Source organism: Callithrix jacchus, chromosome 9 (assembly GCF_049354715.1).
Source record: "Callithrix jacchus isolate 240 chromosome 9, calJac240_pri, whole genome shotgun sequence".
In the NCBI taxonomy this organism is placed as follows: Eukaryota; Metazoa; Chordata; class Mammalia; order Primates; family Cebidae; genus Callithrix; species Callithrix jacchus.
Window position 1 is genome coordinate 36,284,951 of NC_133510.1, and position 19,996 is coordinate 36,304,946.

General features: G+C 40.5%; 1 protein-coding gene across 26 annotated transcripts in view; it reads left to right on the forward strand.

Moving 5' to 3' along the window:
• The first annotated feature begins 14,348 nt into the window (after window positions 1-14,348).
• Window positions 14,349-19,996, forward strand: part of KIF21A (kinesin family member 21A) — a 153,342-nt gene continuing 147,694 nt past the window's right edge. For all 26 annotated transcript variants that reach the window (XM_078338926.1, XM_078338927.1, XM_035255832.3 and 23 more), the window contains exon 1: window positions 14,349-14,548. Coding sequence is in view for 21 of the 26 variants with exons in the window: in XM_035255816.3 (XP_035111707.3) it covers window positions 14,505-14,548 (44 nt within the window). In the remaining 5 variants the exon portion in view is untranslated. The remainder of the gene's footprint in view (window positions 14,549-19,996) is intronic.

The window sequence follows — 19,996 nt, forward strand, 5'->3', positions numbered from 1 at the left end:
ATGCCTGTAATCCTGGCACTTTGGTAGGCTGAGGTGGGCGGATTGCCTGAGCTCAAGAGTTTGAGACCAGCATGCACAACAGGATGAAACAGCGTTTCTACTAAAATACAAAAAAAGTAGCCAGGTGTAACGACAGGTGCCTGTAGTCCCAGTTACTCGGGAGCCTGAGGCAGGAGAATCACTTGAAACCTGGGAAGCAAAGGTTGCAGTGAGCTGAGATTGTGCCATTGCACTCCAGCCTTGGCAAGAGAGTGAGACTCGTTCTCAAAAAAAAAAGCATCTTCAGGTGACTTTGTCATTGTACAAACATCATAGAGTGTAGTTATACAAACCTAGACCATACAGCCTACTACACATCTAGGTTGTATAGCACAACCTATTGTTCCTAGATTACACACCTGTATAGTATGTTACTATACTGAACGCAGTAGGCATAAGCATTTGTATAGCTAAACACATCTATGCATAGAAAATATACAGTACAAATATGGTATAAAAGATAAAAAATGGTACACATGTGTAGGGCACTTACCATAAATGGAGCTTGCAAAGACTATAAGTTAGTTGCTCTGGGAGAGTCAGTGGGCGATGAATGAATGTGAAGTCCTAGGACGTTACTACACAATACTGTAGACTTCATAAACATTGTATTCTCAGGCTACAGTAAATATATAAAAAATTTTCTTCGATAATGAATTAACAGCCTATTTTAACTTTATTTTTTAATTTTTTTAAACTTTGACTTTTTTGTAACAGCATTTAGCTTAAACCAGAAAGACATTGTACAGCCATACAAAAATAGTTTTCCTTATGTTATTTGAGAAGCTTTCTATTCTTAAATATGTATTTATTATTTACTTTTAAACGTTTTGTTTAAAATGAAATATGAATGGCTGGTAACCCTCATATAGATTGAATTTGAGCTATGGGAGAAAGTGTAAAAAGGAAAAAAAGGACTTTGGACAAGACCTGGGAACTTCAAAATTTAGAAACTGGGAAGGGAGGACCTACAAAGAAGTCCAAGATACATTTATCTAAATTGGTCCCCTAAAAGTAGACAGTATCTTGGGAAAATCAAGCACAGTCAACTCTTTTTGTTTTGTTTTTGCTTTTTTGAGACAGAGTCTTGCTCTGTCACACAGACTGGAGTGCAATGGTGCAATCTTGGCTCACTGCAACCTTCACCTTCCAGGTTTAAGCAATTCTGTCTCAGCCTTCAGCGTACCTGGGATTAGAGTCACATGCCACCACATCTGGCTAATTTTGTGTGTGTGTGTTTTGTTTTGTTTGAGACGGAGTTTCACTCTTGTTGCTCAGGCTGGAGTACAATGGTGAGATCCTGGCTCACTGCAACCTCCTTCTCCCAGGTTTAAGTGATTCTCCTGCCTCAGCCTCCCAAGTAGCTGGGATTACAGGCATGCGCCACCACACCTGGCTAATTTTGTATTTTTAGTAGAAATGGGGTTTCACTATGTCAATCAAGCTGGTCTTAAACCCCTCCTAACATCAAGTGATCATCCAATCCATGCGCCTCGGCTTCCAAAAGTGCTGGGATTACAGGAGTGAGCCACTGCACCCGGCAATTTTTGTATTTTTAGTAGAGATGGAGTTTCACCATGTTGGCCGGGCTGGTCTTGAACTCTTGGCCTCAAGTGATCCACCTGCCTTGGCCTCCCAATGTGCTGGGATTACAGGTGTGAACCAACGCACCAGACCAGTCAACTCTTAATAGCTATTGTAATTCAAAGACAGTGTTGCCAGAAGAGACATTTTTAGGTCATCCATAAAGATTTGATACTCGGTATCAAGTGATATGCATTGTATTTGATGTTGTAAGTACAATGTATCAGCCATGGTATCTACTTTAAAAGATTATAATCCAGTGGAGAAGCCATGTTTAAACAAACAAGTTTAAAATAAATTAATACTTTAATTATACCAATATACATTGTGAGTATCCAAAAGGTGGTTTGGTCTAGCGTAAATGCAAGGGAGGAGTCTAAGAATATATTCAAGCCTGTGTAGAACTTGCCCAAAGACACAAGGGGTAGAATGGAGACAAGCCAATGAAAGTGGTTTTAAATATGGGATCCTTTACGTGCTAAAACACTTACATTGATTCAGTAATTTACAAATGGAAATGGAACTTAGACTGACCCCTTTAATGCATTTATTAGTGAGCTGTTGTAGTTGTGAACTGTCCCCTTGCCTTCCTACTACCAATTCTTAGTTCTTTGGACACCTGGGCTTTTCTTTCCCCTGTCCTTTCAAACTACTCTTTCATGGTTATAATTTGCTGTGTTGATCTGATAGATCCATTGATTCCTTCTCTGTTTTTATTCCTTTTGGTTCATCTAGTGCCTTGATGCTCTTGTTCTGCCTTTATTTTTGTCATGTTACTTCCAACCCAAGTGTTGTTTCTACTGTATACTTTCTCTTTTCTACCAAGAGCTTTCCTTTCTTCCCACTGGACTTGCCAATTTCTGCTAATAATATCGTTATTCTCTCAATTGCCTAGATTTAGGAATATTATTTAAAACCGCTTAAAAGTTTGTAATCTCCGATTGGAAGCACTTTAAGACGCCTTTTAGTTCACATTTCCCCCTTATCCTCCTTAGTTGATGCTTTCATTTTTTTGATAGTATCTTCATGGAGTATTTTTCCAGCCTATGACTGAGGATTTTCAATAGCAGGAAGTTTAATAGCTTAATCTCCTATCATTCTTCTCCTGTGTTGCTAATTCTTGTTAATTTTTCCTTTTAGAATGTCTTTCATTTATAAGTCCTACTTCTCCATTTTTACCGTATTCACTATTAGGATCCCTAGTTCAGACTGAGTATGGTGGCTCATTCCTGTAATCCCAGCACTTTGGGAGACTTAGGAGGGCTGATCACTTGAGGTCAGGAATTTGAGACCAGTCTGGCAGACATGGCGAAACCCTATTTCTATTAAAAATATAAAAATTAGCTGGGCATGGAAGCACACCTTTAATCCCAGCTACTTGGGAGATGGAGGCAGGAGAATCGCTTGAACCTGGGAGGCAGAGGTTGCAGTGAGCCAAGATTGTGCCATTGCACTTCAGCCTGAGAGACAGAGTGAGACTCCATCTCAAAAAAAAAAAAAAAAAAAGACAACTTCATATTTTTAATTGATAGAAGTTTTGGAAATAGAATATGGATGAAAAATTCAGGGGTTTATTAATCTTTTGGCTCAGCGTATTCAGAACCATGAAAATAAGTATCCATGTGAAGGTATCAAGAAAAGAAAATGGTTAGAAAAAAAGGCAGGAACTCCAACAGATAGGGGAAAAGAACAGCAGTATTGAATAAATAGAAGATAAAAGATGAGGGGGTGGTAAATGGTGAAATGTTCTCTCTTAAAAATGGCCAATAAAGTTATCTTTCAGTGATTCAGTTCTATAATACTCAAAAATAAAATTAAAACACACACACACACACACACACACAGAATGAGGTTCTAATGAATGACTATCCCAAACTGCCTATCAAGTTTGGTCTTGCACAGCTAGGAAAAAAACATACTCCTTTTACAAATTTGGCTTGAGATTTTGGCTCAGAACCAGCATGACTGAATAGCTGTAATTTGCATTTGAATGCAATTAACTGGGCCAGTACTTTGAGGGTAATCAAGCTGTCTGCAATACACATATGCTGCAAACTCAACAAATGTCCAAAGCAGTGGAGGGGAGGCTTTATTCTTTGAATTCCCCATACATAGGAAACTCAGGTCCAGTTCCCTAAATTCAGTTAGATTTCAAACTCTGATCTTAAATGTGAATGATGAAATCTAAATTTTATCTAATTGTTTATTCTTAATAAGTAAAAGTTGAGCTGCTTCTCTTCTTAGAATTTCACCGCTTTTTAGAAGTGATTTAATTATTTAAAAAATTTCAAGTAGTATAAAATGACACAAAGAAGGAAAATAAATTTCCTTTAACCCTTATTTCCCATCCAGAAATAACTCCCATCTGATTCAAAATAAACAAAAATTGAAAAGAAGAAAATATGCATATAGTTAAAAGTTTGATTTTTTAATGTTATGAGTCATTAAAAATGAGTTCGTAAAATGTTAACAAACTGCTTTTATTATGAGATATATTACTACTATTAGAATTTAAGATCATCTCATTGTTATTTCAGCACATATTCTTCATATATAAACACTTGTAGTATAGGCTATTTTCTAAGTCCCCAAAATAAAATGATAATGAAACTAACAGTAAAGGACAAAGAGCTCAGAAAATGCTGTCAATACCTGAATTTTAATTTATCTCCACCATTAATTTACCGTGGTGTGTGTGCATGCCCGTGATTTGGGAAGTAGATGGAACTGGTGTGGTGGTCAATTTTCCTCTCCGCAAAATTAATATAACTTCCTAATTTGCAAAATTAATAGGATGGAGAATTGTAAAATGTCTTTTACCTCCAAAATTATAAAAGTTTTGCTTACATTTGCTGGTTACCAGAAACTGCTCTACTTTTCTTTCTGAGTATTTGAAAGCTACTTTAAATAGACATTATGGTTTGAAAATAGTCTCTCGATAACTATAACCAGTAGGCAGCAGACTATCTGCACTGAAAACTTTCTTTGTGTGGAAACCAAAGCATAGCATGCCCTTCTGCTGGTAACCACCAATTTATTTATTTAACAAGTTAAGTATTGGCTGCCCTTCTGGGTTTTCCACAAATACTGCCTTTTAGGAATTTGCAGTCTTATTGAGGAGTCAGAAAGTGATTGTCACCACAATGACAAAAAGATAAACAAGATGAAGTGGAGATTTTGCAGAAGGAAAGGATACATTTGGTTCAGGAGAGGAGTAAACTCAGGAAAAGGCTGAAGAAAGAAGTGGTTTTGAATTGGACCTGAAATGTAGATAACATTTTAACAGATTACTGGGAAGGCTTCTATTTCCTCTTATGTAAAATGGGAATAAAAATCCTACCAATGCTGGGTGCAGTAGCTCACATCTGTAATCCTAGCAATTTGGGAGGTGAAGGCAGGTGGATTGTTTGAGCTCAGGAGTTTGAGACTAGCCTGGGCAACATGGCAAGGCCAGACTCTACAAAAATTTAAAAAAATTAGCCAGGCATGGCAGTATGCACCTGTGATCCCAGCTGCTAGGAAGCTGAGGTGGTAGGCTCATCGAACCTGGGATGTTGAGGCTGTCCGTGATCATGCCACTGGACTCTCGCCTGGGTGATAAAGCCAGAACCTGTCTCAATCAATCAATCAATCAATCAATAGTACCCACCTTCTCGGCTGTTGAGAGAATTAAGTGAGATAACACTTTTTGGGCACTTAGCTCTGTACACTAGCATGATGAAAGAGCCCTATGCATGTCAATGCTTTTCATTGTTGTTAGTGGGGAAAATGCATACACACACACACACACACACACACACACAATCACTGAAGGAAAACTGATATTTCTGATTGTGGCATTAAGGGTTAGCTTTCTAAAGATTTTTCCAAAAATATTTCTGAAGGGATGGTTGTCTAGGCATGCTTTTCCAAAGCCAGCTGTTGGCATACAAAATTGTAATCAGATCTTTTTCTTTTAATCTTTCTGCTAGCAGCCAAAAGGAAGAGTCAAATAACTTTTAATGACTGATCAGAATGTGGAAACTAGAAAACACAGGGTAGATGGCCTAGAGGTAGAAAACCGGTGAGATAGTTACCCTAATGCATTTTGTAGCTTCTTTTCAGCTGCCTGTTTCTTTTTGGCTACCTTACAGTAGGTGTTGTAATGAATCTTTCTTCCAAATGTACCTTAGACAGGTGTAGCTGCAGCATCAGTACCTGCTTTAAAAAACACTGTATTTATAAAAGTATTTATTATGAAATTAATTTTGATGTGCACTTACTGGGAGCTGGTGCTGTGATTTACATGATAACCAAAGCTCTTTAAACCCCCAAACAACTGCATAAGCTTGGAAGCACATAACTTACTTATAAAAAACTGAGACTAGAAAGGGCTCATGTTTGCCCAAAGACATATAGTCCTTCAGCTAATATTTAATGACTTCTAACATGTGTCAGACATTAAATTACATGTCAGACTATTGAGGTAACTACAGAAATATCTGTGAATAAAGCAGAAATTATCCCTGCTATCTTGGATTTCTATTCAAATGCAGCAAAGCAGACAATAAACAAAAAACAAGAAAAGATCAGCTAGTGATAAGGGCTATGAAGAAATAAAATACTGATATGATAGCATGTAATTGGGCATACAGGGTCAGTTTCATGGGCAATAGATCAGTGCAGTTACACAGAGGCTTCTGTTCAGAAGGGCCACACTCTTGATTGAATAATTTGATTGTCATTGTCTTGAAATTCTTAATTTTATCTTTGGACTTGTGTTTTTTAAGTGTGGTTTCACAAGACACTGTGACATATGAATAAGCAGAAGACATATGTCCAACCTGCATGTCCTCTTCCTTGCCATGCCATTCTTCTGTAGCAGTTGTGATCCCTCTTGAGCATGGAATTCTGTGAGTTCAGTGAGATTCAAAGCCATATGAGATACATGTTCTATGTCTTCCATGGAGGAAGCAAGAGATGCTGATATATTTAGAAACCACGCTTCTCTCAAACCAGACCTTGCTTCTGACAAAAGAAAAACTTCAGCCAAATTACATTTATTTATTTATTTTATGAGATGAAGTCTTGCTCTATCACCCAGGCTGGAGTGCTGTGACACGATCAATCTTGGCTCACTGCAACCTCCGACTCCCAGGTTCAAGCAATTCTTCTGCCTCAGCCTCCCGAGTAGCTGAAACTACAGGCAAGCACCACCATGCCCAGCTAATATTTGTATTTTTAGTAGACATGGGGTTTCACCATATTGGCCAGGCTGGTCTTCAACTCCTGATCTCATGATCCACCTGCCTTGGCCTCCCAAAGTGCTGGGATTACAGGTGTGCTCCACCACGCCCAGCTGAATTAAATTTAAAGGAGTTTAATTGAGCAATGAAAAATTCGCTAATTGGGCAGCTCCCAGAATCACAGCGATCAACGGAGACTCTGAATACGAGGAGTGCCTCGTATTCAGAACACATTTATGGACAAAAAAGGTAAAGTGATGTCCAAGAATTGGAAGTGAGGTACAGAAACAGTGAGATTGGTTACAACTTGGCATTTGCCTTATTTGAATACACTTTGAACATTCCGCAGTCTATGTGTAGTTGAAGTATGGCCACCGGGATTGGCCAACACTTAGCTATTGTTACAGGTACATACTACCAAGTTAGGTTTTCAATTTTGTCTATTAAGCTGGTTACAGTTCATCCACAAGGACTCAAATATAGAAGCATGGAATACTTCTCAATCCTTATTTAGTTTGCTTTAACACTTTTTCAAAAAGAAGGCAATGGCATGAATGAAAGATGACCAAAGAATCCAGTCTTATTCTTTTCTTCTTCCATTACTTCCTGTAGTAATGCAGAAAGCCATTAACTCCCAAAGTGATGATGTAAATGTATTAGTCTATTCTCATGCTGCTATGAAAAAATACCCACTGGGTAATTTACAAAGAAAAGAGGTTTACTTGTCTCACAGGTCCGCGTGGTTGGGGAGGCTTCAGGAAACTTGGCAGAAGACACTTCATCGCAGCACAGCAAGAGAGAATGAGTGCCTAATGAAGAGAGAAACCCCTTATAAAACCATCAGATCTCGTGAGAACTCACTCACTATCATGAGAACAGCATGGTGGAAACTGCCTCAATGATTCAGTTATCTCCACCTGGTCCTGTCCTTGATACATGGGGATTTTTACAATTCAAAGTGAGAATTGGGTGGGCACACAGAGCAGCAGCATGTCAGTAAAAGGAAAGGGAAAGACAGGACGGAATAGTTTCCTTTCTTTTCAGTTCTTCCTTACTGATCTGTAAGCAAAAGGTAGGAAATGTTAGTAGAATATGTGTGTATGAAAAACTGTTGAGTTAGTTTTGTGCAACGTTTCTACTGTTAAGAATAAAATACATGTGCATGTATGAACTATGAAATACGTTGTATGATTTCTATAATCCCATGTATGAGTTAGAATGCACTTTTTTTTGAGGAAGGGAGGAAGGCAGGAAGGGAGGAAAGGTGGAAGGGAGTGAGGAATGAAGGGAGGGAGGGAGGGAGGGAAGGGAAGGAAGGAAATCAAGCAATGAGAGAGATATTGCCGACCTGGATCTAGAGGTCTACAAGTTGATTTCTTTTTTTTCTTTTTTTGAGAGAAGGAAAGAAAAAAAAAGGAGTGAAGGAGAGGAAGAAAGAGGAAGAAAAAGAGGGAGAGAGAACGGAAATGTTGCTTTATTCTAGAAAAAATGGGTATTAATAATGGCCAATCAATGTTTCATTTAAACCTATGAGTAGGTGTGATGTGGTATTGACAAGAATGTATATTTTGTGTATTTAAAGTGGAGAGCTCTATAAATATTTATTAAGTTTACTTGTTCTGGATCTGAGTTCGAGTCCTTGATATCCTTATTAATTTTCTGTCTCATTGAGTCTAAGTCTTTATGTATCTGGGTGTTAGGATCGTTAGCTATTATTGTTGCATTGATCCTTTTACCACTATATCTTTTTTGCTTTAAAATCTATTTTATCAGATACAAGAATTGCAACTCCTTTTTATTTATTTATTTATTTTTGCTCTCCATTTGGTTGGTAAATCTTTTTCCATCCCTTTGAGTCTTTGTGTATCCTTGCATGTGAAATGGGTCTGGATGTAACATGCCATTGGATTTTGGCTGTATCTTTTGATTGGGGGATTTAGTCTATTTAAATTTAGGATTACTGCCATTTGATGTTAACTGGCAGTTGTATCCATTCGTTGATGTAAATTCTTCTTTATGTTGATATTCTTTACTTTTTGGTATTTTTTTAGAAAGGTATATTAGTTGTTTCTTTCTATGTGTAATGCTTCTTTCAGAAGCTCTTGTAAAGCTGGCCTGGTGGTAATAAAATCTCTGAGTTCTTGCTTGTTCATGAAAGATTTTATTTTTCCTTCAGTTGTGAAGCTTAGTTTGGCCGGATATGAAATTCTGGGCTGAAAGTTCTGTTCTTTAAGGATGTTGAATATTGGCCCCCACTCTCTTCTGCCTTGTAGAGTTTCTGCTGAGAGATCTGCTGTAAGTCTGATAGGCTTCCCTTTGTGGGTAACCTGACCTTTCTCTCTGGCTGCCCTTAGTATTTTCTCCTTCGTTTCAACCCTGGTGAATCTAACAATTATGTGCTTTGGGGTTGCTGTTCTTGAGGAATATCTTTGTGGTGTTCTCTGTATTACCTGGGGTTGACTCTTGTCCTGCTTTGCTAGTTTAGGAAAATTTTCCTGAATAATATCCTGAAGAATATTTTCCAGCTTGGATTCATTCTCTCCGTCGCATTCAGGTACACCTATCAAACGTAAATTTGGTCTTTTCACATAGTCCCACATTTCTTGGAGACTTTGCTCATTCCTTTTTATCCTTTTTTCTCTAATCTTGTCTTCTCGTTTTATTTCGACCTCTGATATCCTTTCTTCTGCTTGAACAATTTGAGTGTTTAAACCTGTGCATGCTTCTCGGAGTTCCTGCATTGTATTCTTCAGTTCCATTAATTCACTTACATTCCTCTCTAAGTTGTCTATTCTCATTAGGATTTCGTCAAACCTTTTTTCAAAGTTCTTAGTTTCTTTACATTGGGCTACAACATGTTCTTTTAACTTACAGAAGTTTCTTATTATCCATCTTCTGAAGCCTGATTCTGTTAATGGGATGCGCTCCTTCTCCATCAAGTCTTGTTCCCTTGTTGATGAGGAACTGTGATCCTCTTTAAAGGGAGAGGCATTCTGATTTTGAGTATTCTCAGCCTTTTTATGCTGGTTTCTTCCCATCATTGTAAATTTAACCACATGTTGTCTTTGTAATTACCAACTTTCAAATTAGGTCTCTGAGTGGACATCCAAGTTGTTAATTCCCAGGGCCGAAATCTGAGCAACCCACTGCGCCCGGCCAAAACAGTGGCGTTAAGACTGATGGTGCTTTTCTGCCTGGGAATCTCCAGTCTGGCTTCCTTCTTGAGTCTGTAATAGGCGACTCTGCCTTCCCGGAGCTCCAAACCTTGGTCAGAAGGGGAACCAGTCCAGTTTACTCTGCACCAAGAGCTGCCACGCCGAGCTGCTGGCACAACCACTGCGCCAGCCACAAGAGTCGTGCTGGCGACCCGTGTGGCTCCTCCAAACCTCGGTCAGAAGGGGAACCAGTACCATTTACTCTGCACCGAAAGCTGCCGCACAGTGGTGCCGGCGAAACCGCTGCGCCGGCCACAAGAGTCGTGCTGGCGACCCGTGGAGCTCCTCCACTGGGAATCTTCTGCTCCGTGAGCGACCAAAATTTGTCTGAAAGTGTGGCATCCTTTCGTTTTCTGAGCTTTCACTGGGAGCTGCAATCCCGAGATATTAGTGATCGGCCATCTTGGATCGTTCCCCAGAATGCACTTCTATTGATACTCAAAACCAGCATTGTACAATGTGAAGATGAATAGTAAAAGTCATGGAAATAATCTAAAACTTTAATTTTTCATCATGAAGAATGACATTAAATAGCAAATTAAAAACACCATACACGAGAGAGCTTAAAGGAAGGGGAACGCTTTCTATTTTCATACCATTTTTATCCTCCTTTTCTTACAAGATCCCTAACATTTTCATTTTCCACCAGGTGTTGCAAATCATGTAGCTGGTCTCTGTGGGGGTGCTATTTTAGATTGGATGATCAGGAGAGGCCTCTTTGAGAAAATAGCATTTAAGCTGATAACCTAGAAATTAAAACAAAACAAAACATGGGAAGGTCTGGAGAAAGAACATTCCTGGGACAGGGTATAGCTAATGCAAAGACCCTAAGGCAGGAAAGAACTTTATGAGTTCAAGAAATAGAAAGAAGATGAGTCTCACCAAAAAGTAGTTGTTAAGGCAGAGAGTGGCAAAAGGTGAGGTCGAAGTTGGGGGTGGGGGCAGAGTATGAGAGTCTTAAAGTCTAGATCAATTTATTCCATTTGTGTTAGTAGCCAATGGAAGGTTTCAGGCAGGGAAATGACATAAATGACTTATGTTTAAAAGGACATTATTCTGGCCAGGCATGGTGGCTCATACCTGTAATCACAGCATTTTGAGAGGCCAAGGCAGGTGGATCATCTGAGGTCGGGAATTCAAGATCAGCCTGGCCAACATGGTGAAACCCTGTCTCTACTAAAAATACAAAAATTAGCCAGACATGGTGGTGTGTGCCTGTAATCCAAGCTACTTGGCAGGCTGAACCAGGAGAATCATTTGAACCCAGGAGGCGGAGGTTGCATTGAGGTGAGATCACCTCACTGTACTTCAGCCTGGGCAATAGTGAGACTCTCTTAAAAAAACAAACAAACAAACAAAAAACAACAAAAAAAAATGACAGTATTCCTGCAATGAAGGCAAGACTGGACTCAGGGAGACCATCCCCAGCAGTTTATATCTGAAGAATTCCTTACTCTTCCAGGTAAAATTCATCATATTTCTCTTGTAATTTCTGTTATTCCACTTATGTATTTTAAAATATAGCCTCCTGTGCTAGACAGTAAACTCTTTGTAAGCACTGACATTGTCTTATTCTTCTCTAAATCACTGGTGTCCCTCACTTTGTTTTCATATAATCACTTAGTAAATATTTATTAAGTCAATGATTGCAATAGGACTTAAACCACTCTTGCAGTAAAAGCTCTGTCCTTGGAACTTTCTTGAAATTAAGATTATCTAGAGGAGTTCTAAGGAAAGGTGCCACAGCAGCTGTAAATGAATTTGATCTAAATATAAAATAGTATGTTAATTTTACAACTTTAGAAATTTGGGGAAAAGTTACTGACTAGGTCATTAATGAGAATTTGAATTTTTATACTGCTTCTTCCTGAAATCATGTGCAATGTGAACTCAAAGTCACAGCTATTATTGGTGCTATTGTTTTGTCCAGAAATTCCAGCCTGGTGGCTTGGGACTAAAGTTGGCCTGAGACATATTTTGACAGGTTTGCAGCATATGTAAATATTGTGCTGAATTAGTTGTTGGTATTTAAAACTAAGGAGTTTTTGCATAAATATCTGTGTTTCTCTTTCTTGAGAACAACATGCATACAAGAAACAAAAATCTTGGCATCATTGGATTTTCATTTCATCAAGGCAATATTCAGCCAGAGTTGAGGATTGGCCACTGCCTTTGGAAGGGGTCCATGTCTCTATTTTATCATAGTCCTCACCTTTGTCATAGTATTCACCTTGTTCCACTCTCTGTTCTACCTGCCTGGTTCCCATAGGCATTTGTGTTTGTGAACCCCCTTATTGAGACATATGAATAATATAGTTATTTAAAATGAGAACTCTTTTTGGCCAGGTGAGGTAGCACTTTGGGAGGCTGAGGGGGGTGAATCGCTTGAGGTCAGGAGTGAGACCAGCCTGGGAAACATGGTGAAAATCCTATCTTTACTAGAAATACAAAAATTAGCTGGATGTGGTGGCTCACACCTGAAATCCTAGCTACTTGGGAGGCTGAGGCATGAGAATCACTTGAACCCTGAAGGAGGATGTTGCAGTGATCCTAGATTGCACCATTGCATTCCAGCCTGGGCAACAGAGCAGGACTCTTTGTCAAAAAATAAAATAAAATAAGTTTTTTTTTTTTTTTAAAGAGGATCTTGAATTATACAAATTTCTCTTTAGTTTTCTTGCTAAATGTGCTGGGCCATTCTTGCTTTCCTTGAAGCTTTCATCAACACAAGATGCAAGCTGGCCAGTCCAGATCCACTCAGATATGGGCTTGCCAGGGCAGGGTGACATGCAGCTCTGATTCGTCGATGGATAAATTTTGAGGCTAGGGAAGGTCTTCCAAAAGAGTAATCAGAGGAGAGCATTGTCACTAATTTGATTTATAGGATACTCAGCATCTCTGTCCTCTTTACCTCCCAGTTACATGTCTGATAAGATTTAGGGGTAGTAAAATTAAGGGACAGAATAAATTTAAAACTAGCTATTATTATATGCCCCGTTGACCTTGCCCTAGGTTTAAATCATCAAACACTTCATGTTTTTCCCAAAGTGTCGCTGCCTTCTCTGAGCCACGCTGCTCTATCACTCACTGCTGAACTAGATGATTAGGTGTGTGATTGTAGATTGTAGGCGCTTGAGGTAGTGCCTTTATTTGGTTAGTGCCATTTAATCTATGATGCCATTTTTGTATGAAACCACATGTTTGTTTATAGAGATGTATGGAGCAGTCCACAAAAGATACTCTGTGGCAAAGCTAATAAAGGCTGTTTCCACAGAGCTATCTGAAGGCATGTGGAAGCACAATAGTGACAAACAGAAACCACAATGGGTCAATGTTGAGAGAATCCCGGGATTGGGAGGTGCTTTTCAAAGGCCAGAAGGGAAAGAAAATCAGTTTGGAAGGATTTACTACACAGCAGATCTTGGTGGATATTCAGTCCTGGGAACACTTGGCAGTACCAGTGTGCAGTTCATTTACCAGTGTACAAACGGTTGAACAGAAACGCATTCAGGAGTCTCGAGAAAATCATTTCCATATCCCTCCGGAGCTGGTAAACGGGCAATGGTCTGTGGAACAGCCCAGCTGCCCAGAGACAGTGGACAAACCGGGGAGTCCATTTAGCATGAATGACAGACTCCGGGGAGGTGGAGGAGGGCGTTCAGCTGGGGGCTAGGGAAGGGGGTCAAAGTCCAAGCTGCAGACAGGACAATAAGGGTATGCGAAGGACACAAAGCCGAACCGGAGCAGCAGCTGGCTGGCTCCCGGCGCGCCGCTGAATCAAGCTTGGATTTGAGAAGGGACCTGGCAGCAGCGCGTGCACCGGCTGCTTCCTTCTCGCAGAAAAGCTTGGAAGGTCGCACAGGCTGGTCGCCCTCGGGCGAGGGCAGCCGGCGGCGGGCATCCCTCCCTGTCGCCTCCCTACCCAGCAGCGCCAGGCAGTGTCCCGCCGAGGGCAGGGCGGGGCGCTGGCTGGGGGAGGGCGAGGTGGGGCCGAGCTGCGCGGCCACGGCTGACGCAGTGCGGGGCGAGGAGCCCGGAGCGCCCCAGCGGGCGTGGAGTGCCCAGCCCCGCCGCTGAGAGGCCGCGTCCCCCCGGGAGGGGGCAGGGCGCGCTCACCCGGCCGCCCCGAGGCCGCCGGCGGCCTGTTGACTTCTCTACCGTAGCGCTCGCAGTTCAAGCGCGCTCCGTCCCCGCCCCAGATCCTGGGGGGTGAGCGGGGGGAAGGGGCGGGCGCCCGCGAGCCGTGAATCACCTCCTCCTCCTGCTGCCTCAGCGCCGCCTCCACCTTTCCATTCAGTCGCCCAACATGGCTGGAGCGCGGCGGAGGTGAGCCGGCCGCCCGCAGACGCCCCAGCCTGCTGCGCCAGAGCCCCGCGGCCCCGGTGGCGCCTCAGCTCTACCTTGCGGAGGCCCTGAGGCCCGGTCGCCGCCCGCCGCCAACATGTTGGGCGCCCCGGACGAGAGCTCCGTGCGGGTGGCTGTCAGGTGAGGACGGGCGGCAGGCGGCAGGCGGCAGGCGGCGGGAGGCGGGTTGAGAGCGAGGCAAGGACCTGGCTGTGGCCCGGAGCACCGGCTGCCGGGTGGAGCCACCTGAGAGGCGTTCCTGGCCGGGGTCTGCGGCTGAGGAAACTGAGGCAGTAGGTCCCCGCCGGCCTGGCACGCGCGGCCGGGTGCTGGCAGGGAGACCGCGCCGCCCTCACGCCGTCTGCTTTTGCAGGTGGCTGGCGGCCGCACGGTGCCGGGTCCCTGGGGGGCGTCTGGATTCCTCCGGAGGAAAAAGCCATTATCACTCCCCTCCGTCCCCTCGCCGGTTCAGTCGCCTCAGGTCTGGCCGCTTTAAGCGATCGCCTGTCCGGGAAGAGCTGCCTCTGCGCGGGGCCGTGGTGGTCTTTTTTTTTTTTTTTTAATTAGTTCTAGAGTGTCTGTCATACGTGTCCATGCAGCTCCGGCCTTCCCAGGCAGGAGACAAAGCATCTGACTGACAGCCCCGGCGACCGCAGGGCCCGCCGCGCGCCCACTCGGGTTCTGATGTCTGTGCAAATGGGACGGCTTTTTCAGCATCGCGGGGATTAGATATGCCCCCGCGTGTGGGTAGAGGAGACAGATCTGGCCTCTTGGGGTGTTGGAATGGGTGTAGTATTTAGGGTAAAATTCACCGGAGGAAGGTCTACAGAAGGAAGAAAACTCTTCAGCCAGAGGAACGGTGAAATGGGTGACTGGGTGAAACATACTGACTTTTGGCAGGGTGGATACAATGTCATCGTAACGTTACACAGGCCAGGGTGTGAGTTTGGAAATACTAAGTACATCAAAATTATATTTCAGTCAATGACAGGCACGAGTATTCAATGTAAGTTAAGCTGCTTTGATACATATCAAGAAGGAAAGCTCTGACAGTTGCTCATGGAAAATTGCAACATCATCACACTGTGAAAAATTAATGAAGCATTTATCCTAGTGTAAGTGCGTGGCTTTCACAGCTCTGAGAGTCTACTGTTAATTCACGTCTCTTTATTTATGCTTTAAGGATTACAAAAATAATCTGCACTCCAAGAAATTAGAAATTACTAACAATCTCCTAGTCTAGTCTTTCCAGAAAATTATTTTTTAAATTCTCTCTTCGAGGCATTTCTATAGTTACTATTTTAGTGACACATTTTGGGTTAGACATAGTAATGGCTGTTTGGTATACGCTGTATCTTTAATTAACTTAAAGAATAAAGTGAGTTTTAAAGTTTTTTTTTTTTTAATTGTACCTTCATTTTATAGATGAGGAAATTACCACCCAGGGAGGTGACTGTTTTACGACTGGTCAGAATCACCTGTTAGAAAGTTTGTGAAGTTTTAATTAGTCCTTCCTGGTTATTCTAAGTCTACTTATCCAATTGTTAGATTAGTCTGTTTCTCCCATTCAAGGCCACTACCTACCTCTCTTTTGGCCCTTTAATACCAGTTAATGACTGCACTAGGGCAGAGAAAGGGCAAGGAAAAAGACAGAAAATCCAGTAAGAGCCAGATGCGGTGGCTCACGAATGTAATTCCAGCACTTTGAGAGTCTGAGGAGGGCGGATCACCTGAGGTCGGGAGTCCGAGACCAGCCTGACCAATGTGGAGAAACCTGGTCTTTACTAAAAATCAAAAATAGCTGGGCGTGGTGGCGCAGGCCTGTAATCCCAGCTACTCTGGAGGCTGAGGCAGGAGAATCGCTTGAATTCCAGAGACGGAGTTTGGGGTGAGCCGAGATCCTGCCATCACACTCCAGCCTGAGCAACAAGAGCCAAGCTCTGTCTCAAAAAAAAAAAAAAAAAAAAAAGTCCAGTAAGAGGCAATTTTATTAGGAGATCTGATCAAGGAAGGAAGGTGAAGAAGTTGCATAAAATATTAGTGAAAACAGATAATTTGTTTTTAGAGATTTGAGATTTTATATGTGAATTCTTTAGCATATCACAAAGTAGTTTACTAACCATTCTGTTAAATCCAATGCTGCTTTCAAGTAAGGCAAGCAGAGCCATGTTGACTGATAAACGACTTGTATTTTGTTTCAGCGGGTATGTTAGGACTTTTTAGCTGAATGAATGTGGGTTTGATTTTGGGAGAAATAAAAAACTTTATAAAAACTTTAATATAACTTAGAAGCCACATTGCTAAGATTCAATTTGTTGAAATCAGGATTTCTTTTTTCTTTTCTTTTCTCTTTCTTTCTCTCTTTTTTCTTTCTTCCTTTCTTCCTTTTTCTTTCTTTCCCTCCCTCCCCCCTTTCTTTCTCTTTCCTTCCCTCCCTCCCTCCCTCCCTTCCTTCCTCCCTTCCTTCCTTCCTTCCTTCCTTCCTTCCTTCCTTCCTTCCTTCCTTCCATCCTTCCTTCCTTCCTTCCTTTTTTGAGACAAGGTTTTGCTCTGTCACCCAGGCTAGAGTGTCATGGTACCATCATAGCTCCCTGCAGCCTCAATCTCTTGGGCTCAAGCAATCCTCTTGTCTTAGCCTACTGAGTAGCTGGGACCACAGGCATGTGCTACCTTACTTGGCAAATTTTTAGAAATATTTGTAGATATGGAACCAGGGTGTTCTTGAACTCCTGGGCTCAAGCTGTCCCAAATTGCTGGGATTATGGGCATTAGCCACTGCGCCTGGCTAAATGCAGGATTTCTTTCATTAAATACATTGTTCTCTGAACAGAGCTACCCTGTAAACTTACTTTATATAGGATAAAAATAGCTTCTACTCATATAGCACTTTAGTATTTATAAAGTGTTTGGACTTATATTGTTAATTTATGACCAATATTTATTGAGACATATCCCCGTCTCTGTTATCCCAATTTCTTTGCTAAAAGTAGTGATAATTGTTTGACCTATCCTGTGTGCCAGGTTTAGTGCTGCATGTTAAGATGTTTTATCTCATGTAAAGTCTTACTTATTCCTTGTCCTAACAATCTGTCACTTAGGTCCTGTTATTTATGGTCATTTAGATGAGGCACAGAAAGATTAAGTAAACCACCCAAAGTTAAATTGGTAGCAAATGAGAGAACCAGGGTTTCAGCCCAGATAGCTTGACTCTATAGCCCAAGTTCTTAACCATTAACTCTGCAGAGGTGAGAGGCAAGAACATGGCTTTGCAAAGTTTCACTTAGCTTTGGGTCAGTTGCATTTTCTTGATTTTGTGTAAGTTCAGTTACAAAAAAATGGCTTTCAGAGGTTATTTATATTCTGATATTGCTAGAACAGATATAGCTAAGACAGGACCTGAATGTAACTAAAATATTTCGTCTTCAACATGAGATTTGGTGGGAAAGAAAGAAAAAAATTTCCTCAAATTATTTAATCTTTCCAGCATCCTGTTATCCTACCCTTCAGTTTGTGACAGGCTTCTTCAGCAGAATAAATCAATCAGTACAAAATTGTATGTCTATATACTAAATCAACAGAAGCATTTGACCTGCTTTTTTCCTTTAATGAATAATATAATTGTGGAAATGCATCCTAGAGATGCTTATGTTTTATTAAAGGCTGATCAGCATGGTAAAGCTGTTGATGCTATTGTAGGTTTCTCAAAATAAGTGAATGGATTGTATAAGGCTTTGGGAAAAAGACATTAAACAGAAAGTTCTCATTTAGGGAGAAAAATTTTTATTCAATTTCCAAAAATACCCTTTGGCAGTATATTTGAGATGCTCTGTGGGGTTTCTTTCTTCGAGATAGATATAGATTCAGATGACAGCCCTTGCTATCCAACCCCATGTGACTATTAAACACTTGAATTATGATTAATGCTACTAAGAAACAAAAATTTTAATTTTATTTAGTTTCAATGAGTTAAAATGTAAATGTAAAAGCTGGTCCTTCATCTAGTTATTAGAAACTTTTAAGTATGCTTCGACCAACTTGGAGCTACTTTTTCAACTGTAATTTTTTGAAATCACAATAGTGATACAAGTAGTTCTGATGAAAATTTAGTGTATGAATTGACTAGGACTGTAAGTGTAATAGATACACATTGGCTTTCAAATATGACTTACTCTGAATAAATGGATGTAAATATCTCAATTTTTATATTGACTATATGTTGAAATGGTAATACTTTACTTATATTGAGTTAAATAAATTATAATTAAAATTAATTTTATCTATTCCTTTTTCCTTTTTAAAAATATGGTTACTAGAAATTTTAAAACTATATGTGGTTCACAGTATATGTGTCTGTTTAATACAGCTGCACTTTAACTTAAAAATGTGAGGAATACATTTAAAATAAAACTTTTCACAGACAGTCCATCATGAACTAATTGTATCCTTAGATTAAGAAAATACCAACATATTGGTGTCTGATTTTAGAGTGGATGTGGATGTGCACACACAAGTATATATGCATGTAAGATGTGATTCAACGGCAACACTTTTTTTCCTCAGAGTGCATGGGTGAAGGAAGGTATGGATTTTAGACTCAATAATAAGGTAGCCGATTTCCTAGAAAATGTGGTAAGTTGAATGGATGGCTTAGATAAATGTTGCTAACAAAAATGAACAATAAATTACAATATAGAATCTATTCTTATTATCTAAGTATACTGAATTGATCTGAATGGTTAACTCAAAATGATAAAGTCAAACATTTCATATTTTAAATCTAATACATGATGAGATGATGTGTCCCCTTCTCTTCTCTACCTCTGCTGACGCAACAACTTTGAAATGTTTTTCCTTTTCAAGAACTTTAGCTTGAAAAATATGTCAAGAGCTTGGTGAAAATGGAGATACAGAAAGGACATTTGTGTTTTTATGTTATTCTCTGTATGTAGAAACCAAAATTTCCTTGCCTGATTTTATCAGAGAACTGTGCCTATTCTTGACACTGAGTTTGGATTAGCGTGTAAAGTGGTCTAATTTGTGTTTCTGTTTGCTGGGTTTTCACCTTACCAAAGCACTTTAAGGAATAGCATCGCTCAGCAGACTTAGGGGCTATTTGGACAGTCAGAAGTTCAGTTTTAGGTATGTCACTAGCACTTATTTGCAATGTGACCTCACTATAGTTTTCTTTTTTCCAATGCTGACATGGCAACCTAAAGATATGAAGAGTTGTAAGAACTTTTCATGTGCAGCCTGTTAAATGTGATTTTAGTTGTTGTTAGTCAAACTGCAGGCACTAGTGATGCCTCTATATTAACAGGAAGGAACTATTTTAATATTTCTAACTTAACTTTTCTAATTATATGATTTCTTTAGGTATCCTTGTTACTGAAGAAGAAACATGTAGGCTGTAATTGTCTCTTTGTCCCATTCTGGTTATAACACAAATGAACAATATTTTATTTACTCTACATTAAAATTCTGTGAGATAGCCTGGGCAGCTATTATCATCTCTATTTTAAAGAGAAGAAAAATGAGTCTTAAGGTTTATTTGCCACTAAGTAACAGAATTGGAACTCAAGTTGAGGTTTC